We start from the raw sequence: 12,888 nt of genomic DNA on the forward strand, positions 1-12,888 counted from the left end.
ATACCTTGAAGTATTTTGGCTTTATTGAATAAAGCCATAAATAATAATAATAAAGTATTTTGGAATAAAAGAGGGATGGAATGAAGTTCACACGACTAGTCATTTTACGAACTTATATACGATATAGTGCTCATAGAATATTTTATGCAAAGTTATAAAAAAAAGTTGACAATATAAGATTATCTACGTAGTTTACATCACAAATCGATTTCAGTTAAATAACCACTGAAAATCAAAAGATATTGGAAAGTTGTTGTATCCTAGTAGGGGATTCAGCAGTGCGCTTTTACGATCTCACTGGCGGATTGGACTCAGGATTATAAGGTTTCACAGTGAGCACTTAAACTTCAGACCAGTGAGCCGGAACACAACAGTTTACATGTTGAAATTCGATCGACTTGCAGTATTGCGCAACCATCTATTGCCATTAGCGAGTAACTGTCTCATACCCTATATGGCTAAATTCCACTGATTACGGCTTCTCACTAATCTTCACAAACTCTCGTTAGTAATGATAAGAATAGACTTAGCATGCGTTAATACTGAGATTTCAATACATGATAATTTTCAGTTTATTCAGTAGATCCTGTAAGGCTTGGAATCTGTTTTTGAGTTTTATCTTGAATTCGTTGAGTTTGTTAGTATCTCGAAGGCTGTATTGGACCTTTGTAATGCTTTTCCTCCAGTTGTACAGTGTTTCCTTAGCTTCAGTTTCATCTTGGTCACAACCAGTTGGTGATTTGAAGCTATGTCAGTCCCTCTCCTAGTTCTTACATCTTCCATTGTCCTTCCGAATCTCTTATTGATATTATCTATCTGGTTCTTTGTGATGTGGTCCGGTGAGATCCATGTAGCTTTGTGTATGCGTTTATGTGGAAATATTGTACCGCCTATAACCAAGTTGTTGAATGCGCATACATTTAGAAATCTCTCCCCATTTTTGTTTCTCTCTCCCAGTCCATGTCTTTAGATGATATCTTCATATTCCGTGTTGTTTATTCCGACTTTAGTGTTTAAATCTCCCACTAAAATAGTGAGGTCTTTTCTTGCGCACTTCGCTATGATTGATTGCAGCTTCTCATATAATTGATCTTTAATGTCGTCGTTGCTATCATTGGTGGGTGTATAATATTGGATGACATTCATTGTAATCCCCTCCTTCTTTGTTTTGAATGATGCTTTGATGATTCTGGATCCGTAAGATTCCCATCCTATAAGTGTTTTACGTGCTTCTTTGGACAGCATCAGTGCCACTCCCTGAGTATGTGAAGCATTTCCCTCTTCGTGACCAGAGTACAGTAGCATCTCTCTCGTATATAGCTTTAGTTTTCCAGCTTGGGTCCAATGGTTTTCGCTGATTCCGAGCACCACCAACTTGTATCTCCTCATTTCCTTTGCTATTTGACTGGTCTTCTCGTTCTACCGCATTGTCGGGACGTTCCATGTACCTATAAAAATTGTTGCTCTGGTTGTTAGAAGGGGCATCGGTCTCGTGGCTTCCGAAGGAACTTGGTTTTCACCATGAGGCGTCATAGTTCTTCTAAATGAAGATCTTCTAACTCCCAGGGCAGAGTTTAAATGGTTTGAATTACTTTTTCTGGTTAGTGTTTTTTAGCGAGTTAGTTTTCTACGGGGTGGGGTCACTAACCCCATGCCCAACCCTCCTCCTTTACCCGGGCTTGGGACCGGCAGTAACTCTAGAAGATCTACTATTGGAGTTAGCTGACGACATTGATATCACAATTAAGTTGATCTGCATATTTAGTTAAATAAACACTTATTATATTTAATTCAATAAATGTGTACAGTACACTTACTTTTTAAACGTCGGATATAAATTGAGTACGCAATCACAATCAATGTTCGTTTGTTTTATGAATCAAGAACAATGTAAGTATACCTTGAAGTATTTTGGCTTTATTGAATAAAGCCATAAATAATAATAATAAAGTATTTTGGAATAAAAGAGGGATGGAATGAAGTTCACACGACTAGTCATTTTACGAACTTATATACGATATAGTGCTCATAGAATATTTTATGCAAAGTTATAAAAAAAAGTTGACAATATAAGATTATCTACGTAGTTTACATCACAAATCGATTTCAGTTAAATAACCACTGAAAATCAAAAGATATTGGAAAGTTGTTGTATCCTAGTAGGGGATTCAGCAGTGCGCTTTTACGATCTCACTGGCGGATTGGACTCAGGATTATTAGGTTTCACAGTGAGCACTTAAACTTCAGACCAGTGAGCCGGAACACAACAGTTTACATGTTGAAATTCGATCGACTTGCAGTATTGCGCAACCATCTATTGCCATTAGCGAGTAACTGTCTCATACCCTATATGGCTAAATTCCACTGATTACGGCTTCTCACTAATCTTCACAAACTCTCGTTAGTAATGATAAGAATAGACTTAGCATGCGTTAATACTGAGATTTCAATACATGATAATTTTCAGTTTAGTTTATGCTTGAAAGGAACTCTTATGTTTACGTCCTCGATATGAATACTATGTCATGTCTTTTAGTGATTTAACTTTCGGTAATGTCCCACTTAACAAATTTTCAAGTCATTAATTTTTTTGAAAGTCTTTTGGCGACAGCTGATTCATCTAAGTTTTCAGTAGTGGGAAACACGTACAAGTGAGGGATATAAACTCTGATTTCTTGAATTATTTCTCGTCTACTTCTATATCCTATTGAAGTTGACATTTAAATTATTTACATGAAACGGTGTTTGTATGGGATAATTATATAATATTTTGAGAGGTTATTTATAATTTGATTACTTTGAACTAAACATTATGTTATGTTACACAAGTAAGTGATGTAGTAATTCCTCAATATTTCCTTCATTATTAAATCTCTTTCAACACGTACCTGATGTGTACTGGATTTATGACGAGACTTATCAAGCTCTGATTAATGTAAATTGCATTCTGTTATCTTATTATATTGTGCTTCAAAACTACAGGATGAAAAACGTGTAAAAAGACTAGTATGATGTACTAAACAGTTGCCTTATCCTAGTTCGAGACTTTACAGAAATACACCATCGACATTGAAAGTAAACATTAATATCTTATGGCGAACCAATTAGGTCTAAGACAGTGGCTCATGGATTTTCACGTGGCGATTCAAAACGCAACGACATATGGCTTTTATCTAATAAAGGGCTAGGTGAGAAATACTTAATGCCTATCAATATTTAGTGAATAAGAGGCTTAATGGTGATGAACATGCCAATGTCAAAGTCATTTTGAAAGTCACTGTAGTTCTTCGGTAAATGTCTCCATAAAACTATCGAACATAATTTCGTTTTCGACTGATTCCATTCCTTTCTTTCCGTTTACATGCATGCACATCCATTCATTTACTCCACTATTTTTCTGTTAACTTTCAGTTCTCATCGAAAATTTAATAAAGAAAGCGAAAATTATTTTACCATGGAAGGTATTAGATGTGTACATGAAAATAAATTACCATGTGTTTAATTTGGAAACAGCTAATGAACACATGATACTTCATAAAGATGAAGATGATCAAGTGAACGTGGAGACAACATTAGTGGACGAGGAGGAGGGAGAATATAAAATAATAAATAGAGGAGAAACTGTAATGGAAGACAAAGAGGAACAACAACGATTCAATGCGTCAATATCATTAAATGATGAGTTTATTTCGATGGAAAATGAACTTCTCTCATTACAATTAAATGATTCATTTTGTGTAAATAATACAAATTGTTTATCACAGAAACCATTTCAGAGAAAACTTATCATTCGAAGTACACTATCGTCCAACAATGTTAATGATGAATCTGGAAATATTCCAGATATTAAAAATTTTAATGGTTCTTCTTCAATAATACTCACTGATCAGACAATAGAAACAACAAAAGCGCTACAATCCAGCGAATCAATCACACCACTATTATCATCCAGATTTGAGACATCAGTTGGTGTCAGTGAAATCGGTATAGATGACAATAAATCATTAATACCGATAGAAAATACAAAATCTGTGGACAACAAACCCATAATAAATGAAGTAAATATATCAGTGGGTTTTGAAAATACTACTATTGCTACCACTACTACTACTGTTACTACTTCAGCCACTTCAGTATTATTAACAAGTCCTGATGGCATAATTAGTCAAACTACATTAGACACGGTAAAAGATGAAGTGAATGTAAACAATGATGGTGTGGAATCGGATCAAATAATCTCTGAACAAAATAATGAATTAAGAAATTTCCTTGCAAAAATACAGAGTATCAATTCTAGTAAGTAATTATGCTGTAGGTTATAATAAAATAATAATCATAATATTGATTCATAAGTAGTATTTATCACGGAGTCCAGATGTTTAAGTGGATTACGCGACGGCGTTTGAAGCGAACGGCACTGGTTTTGGATACTGGCGTGAACGTCAATTTTGGGATGCAGGTACATCCAGATGACTAGTCTCAAATAGGACTAAATGTTCGTCCTAGGTTCCATTGCTATGCACCATCAATCTCTACTTCTAGTCCATAAAATATTTTCTGAACTTATCACTTCTTCAAGCATTCATTCTGACACAACAATATGGGTACATTGCAAGCGGAAATTCTGCTCTATATGCTTCGATTTGAACAATTGGTATTTTACAGCGGACAAAAGATCATATGCATATGCCAGCTGCGCTTAATTGTCATAAGTGATTATGATTGAGTGATAACTTACCAATCTAAATTCATAGTCAGATGCCGTCTTACTTAATTACTAACTAACTGACTAAACTATCTACTTATCTACTTACCTTCTTACCTACTTAATTACTCCTCAGTTGTGCACTGGCTACAATTCAGAGGAACATAAGCATAGAAGTCAGTGGCTTAAAACTGAGCATTTGAATTAATATTTGATAAATGAGTAATTAGGTTATCAGTAGTATGCTGTTATGTTGCAAGCAAAAGAAACGTTTTGTGTATGTTGTTACAAAAATGATACTGCAATTGTTAAACCAAGAACTTTTGGAATTGGTTTTACAACAAAGTGAAATCATTAGTTCCGTAAAAAATGTTTTTTTTCTAATAGTAAATGAAAAAAATCCGTAATCCATTAGTCTGCAACCAATTTAGTCCTTACTGTTAAAAGTAATCTGTATGATTGCGTGCATTACTTTGATATAGATGCATTAGTTCGGATTTCCAGGACACTTCGAGTACGTAACCACGGGTTTTTGTTTGAGAGGTTATAATATTACTCATAGGCTTCCAAAACCCCGATAGATAGAATGAAGTACAAATATGCAACTTGTTATATCCGAATGAAGATTAAATCACGAGTAACTTCTGAGACATATTAATGAACTATTATTATTTATATATTCTTATCCCGACCGTTGTTGCTACCTTGACGTGGTGGTCGGGCTTGTCTATCGTGATGAAGCAACCGAGCTATACTGGCTGGAACAACTGTTCCTCAAGGTCCTACCATGTCAGACAGGTCGGTTGAAGAGCGGTAAGACTAAAAGCAACAAACCCAAGGTCCGAAGGCGAAGTCGTACTGCTGACTGTACAGAGGTGTGACAGCAGTAAGGTGTTTCCCTCGGACAACTAGCATAACAGCGATGCTGCCTTCCCACAAGGAGGGGTGGGGTTAGAAAAGGTCGACGCTAAAAATGCGCACCTCACCCTCCACAAAAAGGTCGTGTGTGACCGGCCTCAAGCAGTTGCCCCTTAGGCACTGCGGTCACGCTCTCAGGTCACTGAGACCGCCTCTAATCCAATTTCCTTTTCAGGTACCTCCAGAAGAACCCTTCCACGGTGTGGGCAACCGGGAAGTGATAACCGCCCTCATACCTCTAACAGCACCCAAGACCACTGTATTCATAATCAACCTTCCTCTTCAATTCCTATTATTCCTCCTACATCGACTTTCAACCCTAAACTTCCTCCTTCGGCTTCCTCCTCAAGTGTCACCATAGCCAACAATTCTAGTGCTCAAAACTCTGTCCCAGGTCTACTGAAACCTCGCTCCAAACTACACATTGGAGCTTTCAACGTACGCACTCTATGTCAAATCGGTCAGCAGGCTTTCTTGGCTAAAACCCTAGAGTCTCTTTCCATTGATGTATGCTGTGTCTCCGAAACACGCATACAGGATTCCAGTGTGGTCATTCACTTGACCTCACCTCGGCAAAACGGAGAGCCAACGAGATACACCCTACGTGTATCTGGTGACCCGATGGCCAGTTCTCGTGGACTGGCAGGTGTAGGCATAGCACCAAGCATGAAGGCGGAACAAGCACTGCTAGAGTGGATCCCCGTCAACAGTCGCTTATGTGCTGTTCGGCTAAACGGCTCCGTAAAAACTCGGAAGGATAGGGACACACGTCGTTGCCTTTTCGTCGTTTCTGCCTACGCTCCCACTGACTGCAGCTCAGATGATGTGAAAGATGAATTTTACAGAAAGCTGTCCGAACTTCTTCAGAAAGCTAAACGCTCAGACATAGTACTCGTAGGGGTGACTTTAATGCTCATATAGGTAGCTTAAACCAAACAGAAAGGCATTTAGGTGGATATTTTAGCATTCCGGCACAGCGAACAGATAATGGTGACCGTCTGCTGCAACTGTGCTCAGACAATCGCTTATTTTTAGCAAACACAAATTTTAAGCATGAGGAGAGACATCGTCTAACGTGGCGACCGCCTGCACCAAACCAGCGATGGACTCAAATAGACCATATTGCCATCAGTCATCGTTGGAGAGGGTCGGTACAAGATTGTCGCTCATTCTGGAGTACCTGCTTGGACTCCGACCACGCCCTAATACGGGCACGCATCTGCTTGCGCCTCACTGGACGCAAAAAAGCCACAGTAAAAAGACCCATTAGAACCTAACTGAGTAGCGAGGAAACCAAAAGTAGGTTCCAGGAACAACTGAGGTCACGATTAGGTAGTTCTGAAGACGAGGCTGACCCAGATGTTGCTTGGAAAGATATACAAGCAGCTGTGGAAGCAGCAGTGACATCTATTAGCAACTTAAACTACAGAGTTTCAAAGAACCAGTGGATTTCTTCAAAGTCTATCACACTGATGGATTCTCGCAAACTCGTCTCATCAGGTTCCGAACATGATAAAGAGCGACAACAAATCAGATCTAGGTTAAGAAAAAGTCTAAGAAACGACCGTGAGCAGTGGTGGGCAACGAAAGCAAAAGAGATGGAAAAGGCGGCGACTATAGGGAACACAAGACAGCTTTACAGACTAATAAAAGAAACTGGAATTAATAAGTCAAGTGTAAGTGAGATTATATCGGAAAAAGACGATACACTCATCTGCTCCCAGTCCAGGCGTTTAGAACGATGGGCGGAACATTCAGAGAACAGTTCAACTGGCCTTCAGCTACTCTACAACTACCCTCCATTCCCAGACAGTGTGAATGGAACATTGAAGTAGGTCCCCCAACTCTTGCTGAAGTTCAAAAGGCTATAGTTAATCTAAAACGAGGAAGGGCAGCTGGTCCAGATGGATTGGCTCCAGAGGTCTTTAAGGATGGTGGTCCAATTTTAGCGATTAGGTTGACTAATATTTTAGCTAAAATCTGGGAGTTAGACGTTGTTCCATCTGACTGGTCTCAATCACTTATCGTCCCAACATATAAGAAAGGGTCAAAATCATCCTGTGACAACCACAGAGGGATTAGTCTAACTAATATAATATCTAAAATACTAGCCTCGATAATTATCAGACGCCTAACTAAGACTCGTGAACTGCAAACACGAGAGAACCAAGCTGGCTTTAGACCTGGTCGTGGCTGCACCGACCACATATTCACCATTCGTCAGATTCTAGAACACAGGCATACTTATCGGCGTCCGACAATGGTGGTCTTTCTCGACTTAAAAGCAGCATTTGACTCGGTAGACCGCGAGATTCTGGGGCAGTGTCTGTCATTGAAAGGCGTACCCCAGAAGTACATAAACCTTGTGAAGGCTCTTTACTCGAACACTACTAGTCGAGTCAGAGCTTATGGCGAACTGTCATCTACTTTTGCAACCTCAAGTGGTGTCCGTCAAGGCTGTCCACTTTCCCCATTTTTGTCTAACTTCATCATAGATCTACTGATGGAAATAACTTTCTCGTCGACTGAGTTCTCGGGTATTGATCTCCTACCAGGAGGTCCACTTATCGACTTAGGATACGCAGATGACATAGTCCTGTTTGGTGAAGACGCTGACAAAATGCAGAGTCTTCTGGTAGCACTGAGCAACAATGCCAGAATGTTTGGAATGCGCTTCTCTCCCTCTAAATGCAAGTTGTTGCTTCAGGACTGGTCTGCGTTAACACCTGAACTAAGGATAGGGAGTGAAGTAGTCGAACGCGTTGACAACTTCACTTATCTTGGAAGTCTGATCAGCCCTAATGGGTTGGTATCGGACGAAATCTCAGCACGGATTCGAAAAGCTCGATTGGCTTTCGCCAACTTGCGCCACCTATGGCGAAGGCGAGATATCCGTCTATCAATAAAAGGACGAGTATACTGCGCGGCAGTCCGTTCTGTTTTAATTTACGGCAGTGAAACATGGCCATTAAGATTAGAAGACACTCGTAAGCTACTAGTATTTGACCGCAGATGCCTTAGAAATATTGCTGGCATCTGCTGGGATCACCGGGTAAGTAATAGTGAGGTTCGACGCATAGTATTAGAGAATGATAGTAAATTAGTTGATGAGGTTGTCAATCTTCATCGACTGAGATGGTTGGGCTACGTGTTACGTATGCCTGAACACCGATTACCAAAATACACAATGCTGACTAGTGTTGGGGATGGTTGGAAGAAAATTAAGGGCGGTCAAACCAAAACGTGGCATCAGTGCTTTAAGTCACCAACTTCTAGTCTTAGCCATGTTGGTAGATGCAGACTACTTGGTTGGGGTCCGCGTGACTATCGTAAGCAATGGTCGGAGACTCTGGGTGACATGGCTCAGAATCGATCACAATGGCGTCGGTGTATACACTCCCTGTCTTCCCTTAAACTAAGAGATTAAAATCGCTTCATATCTTTCTTTCTACGAACCAATTCTTTCTTCTTGTACTATATCTCTATATGCAATCTTTCTCTTACATATTACTACCTTTGACCTAACCACTGCTATGAATCTGGTGTTCATCTTGTTGTGCTGATGCGGTATGGCAACCTGGACCGATGCACATATGTGCCTGGTCCTACGTTGTAGCTGACTGACTGACTGATATATTCTTATGGTATAACTATTGAATAATTAAATTATACATATTTTTATTCCTCTTATTATAAGCTTCATTCTGACCTATAATTTATTATTATACGATTTACTGTTCTTAAGCTATGTTCAGTTTATTGACTACTGCCTCCCACGTTCACAGCCACTTTTTGGCTTTATTGTGTACAAATATTATTTCCTATTTTATGGTGCGTTGCGGTCTGTTTGGTTGATATATAAACCCAGTATGTCTGAAACAAATGATTCGATTCGATTCACATAGTGGGAGTTGGTATTGGTGTTCTGGACTCAAATGGATGGGCTAGGAAGATATAGGACCAATAAGGACGCTAGACTGCCCATACCGGTCGAACGTCATTGGTTTGGTACAGTGCTAAGATTGTATAAGTCGTATTTTGATTGGTGGATAAATCGCGTGATAAAAAGCCGGACATAAAGTCATAACACAACTGACTGGTTGAGAATCAAGCACGGACCACTAAGCTTTCTCATGCTGACCCAAAAGCCATTAACAAATACACAGTTTAGCTTACTTTTCCTATAAACTCAGGACATATCATGTACGGGTCAGCATTGCAGTAGATTATTGAGCTGAATGTATTTGGTTTTTTCAGATAACCTCTTAACTCAAAGGACCATTCTACAGTTAGGAAGTATAAGACTTGGAACAAAACAGAAAATAACAATCAAGCAACATTGAGTGATTTGATCTCATAGTCTAGATAAGTGCTCATACACCAAAAGGCTTCAGTATATGTATTCCTTGGTAGCCAGTAAACAATATAAAACACTTGATTGAAGAATTTAATGATCCTTTATAGAAGCAATTGAAGGTTATTCGTTTTGGTCAACCATATACACTTTACCCATTCAATTTAATGTTTATTAAATATCAACTAGTAATCAGATCATTTAAATTAAAATTGGTCAGTGAGATTTCATTTTATCAGCGCATGGCTATCACAATGACCTTGGCTCGAATTAGTGGGTGACTCGTATAAAAATAACTAATTATTTCTATCGTATGACCTATACTTGAAGTCCGTAGACTATACTTGTTGTGATCGCTTGCGAGATGAAAACAATACATTGTTCGTTCCCAATATTGCTTTTAGATTCTAGCACATCAACACAATAACACTGAAACGACGATACCTATCTGTATAGGTCTTAGGTTGTTCGTAAAGTTTTCACAATTGATTAAGTATGTCTTTCCTTGAACTTTTGATGTAATTTAGTTTCCTAGCTTAATGGTTTAATCGTGGAGCTTTCATAGTTCTTTTAAACAACATTATCAGCACAAACGTCAGGGACTTCCAGTCATTGTTCCCTTTATTTAACGGAAGTGCATCGAATATTGAAGTGCAGTATTCACTGAAGACTTTCTTTTAATCTCTAAGTTTTATTATATTTGTGCCTTACATTTAGCGTATTGGCTGAACATCTTCATAGCAGACAGTCAAATATAACAACAGCCACTTATAGCGAAAACTGTAATGAAAACAATTCTTTAAAATGAAACATTCTCCTACTGACTGAACTGTGAAGTGAACGAAATTATTAGGTAGAGCATCTATGATGAACGTTGAAAACTTTATGGATAACCCTAGTCCTGTTTGGTGTTTACATTCAAATGCATTTGTATTATTCATATAGTATGTATATGTGCTCACAATTATATAGTCAGTAAGCCGTCTATAGCAATCAAATGATTTCTCAATTTCATATGACATTTCTTATGAAAACTAATTTAAATCAATTAAAATATCTATAATGAAATGATTGTTTTATGTTTTTATCCAGATCAAACGGAATTATTGTCACAAATTCTACTGGAAATTATCATTGCAGAGAGAGATGTCACGGAATCAGCTGAATCAATCAAACTTAAAAGTCCGATACTTTCACGAACTATAGCATTAAATACTGGTGTAATATGGACAATACCAATCAAGTTAGTTTACAACTAATAATTTAGCTCATTAGTTTTAATTATGTGAACTCACATTGTCGCTAATGAAAGGACGGTAGCATAGTGTCACATGACGTATCATTACCTTAGACAGGTTGGAAAGACCTAGTCTAATTTTCCACTCAAAGATAACTGGTTCCAATAATTCGGGAATTTTTAATTGAAAATGAATGAGGCCAGAACAATAAGTAAGCTTGAATAGTACGAATCCATTACATTTCATGGTTTCTTGTCAGCTGCTTACGACCATATATAGATTGGAGCGTAATATTGAGGTATGATATAATGTGCAACAATTAACATTAATGATAGAAGGGAACTGGAAAAATAAAATTTATCAACAACCACCATATATATATATATATATATATATATATATATATATATATATATATATATATATCTGTGACTGAACAGATGTGAAGTCATTTGAATATGGAATTCAAAAACAGGAAAGCGGGTGAGGCTGTGATTAAACGAAGTCCAGAAACAGAACAGGACCGATCGTGTGATAATTATGGAAGTTGTGAAGAACTTGCACAAGATTCAGATCATTTGAAAACAGATATAGAGGACCTAGGGCAGTAAGGTAGTGATGGTTTATAGTTAGAAATTGATAAGATGGGTTACACATTATAGTTAAACAGGATTTGATGAGTTTACGTAAGTTTACAGAACTAAGTGCACGAAAAAGCCGATGAACAACGTGATGATTTTGGTGTGAAGTAAAAATAGCAAAATAAGAATTAGTTTGACGAAGACCACATAACAAAATAAATAACTTCAGGTAAAACTAGTCAAAGCTGTGAATCTACCAAGGTAGTGATAATTGGATTAATGTCTGTTTCTGGATTCGTAAAGCAGGTTTGAGTTTCCCTGTTTCGGCAAATCAGAGATACTCTGTGCTTTTTTATTTGCTAATATTTTTGAAGCGTTGTAGAATACCGTTGGTATGTCAGATATAAATTAAATGGCGAGCTTTTGCACTGTTTAAAGCCGTTGTGCCTCACAGTCTTGAATTCTTTGGAGTGTGCTCGGATATGCGAACACGTACTCTTCTCTCTATTATTTCAATGTATGTGCTTTGGTACGTACACGTAATTTGTACATGCAGTTGCAGGTACTGAGCAAAGACGACCAGTCAATTTTTTTTGAGTGAGCAGTTCATTTGGCATAACGCTGTCAGTCTTGCTGATGGATAAACAAACTTCGTTGTGGTATACGTCCTGTAGTTAATTATCCAAGTGATTCCATCTCATTTGAATCGGAGATATAAGAAGTAGATCTTCTTTCCATTTGTAGCATGGTTAACACGTACGTTAGTTTCTGCATACTTCTCGATGAATTTCACTGGATATGCATTTCACGTGGGCAAGTTTTAATGATGGAAAGCTCTTCTTCCAGGCTTTCCTTGAGCGACGTTTACGAGAGCGGCCAAAAGTGGTTCGTGAAATCCCCTTTTCGTAATTTATTGGACTGAGTATGTTATAGTTTAGATAAATTCCACTCCACTCCTTAACTTATATTGAATTATGATGAGAATTCGTCTATAGTAATTATTAATATAATTTACAAATGAGAATACAAAACACTTAAAATTTAAAATAACTAAATCACTAACCATTTGATTGATTTTTGTCTAGTTTGAAT

General features: G+C 37.9%; 1 protein-coding gene across 3 annotated transcripts in view; it reads left to right on the forward strand.

Moving 5' to 3' along the window:
• The window catches only part of CACNA2D1 (Voltage-dependent calcium channel subunit alpha-2/delta-1), a 125,766-nt gene that overhangs the window by 74,921 nt on the left and 37,957 nt on the right, over window positions 1–12,888 (forward strand). For all 3 annotated transcript variants that reach the window (XM_051212898.1, XM_051212900.1, XM_051212897.1), the window contains 2 exons: window positions 3,412–4,296; window positions 11,070–11,220. In XM_051212898.1, the coding sequence (XP_051068822.1) occupies window positions 3,412–4,296; window positions 11,070–11,220 (1,036 nt within the window). The remainder of the gene's footprint in view (window positions 1–3,411; window positions 4,297–11,069; window positions 11,221–12,888) is intronic.

This window comes from Schistosoma haematobium, chromosome 3, assembly GCF_000699445.3.
Source record: "Schistosoma haematobium chromosome 3, whole genome shotgun sequence".
NCBI classification, from domain to species: Eukaryota; Metazoa; Platyhelminthes; class Trematoda; order Strigeidida; family Schistosomatidae; genus Schistosoma; species Schistosoma haematobium.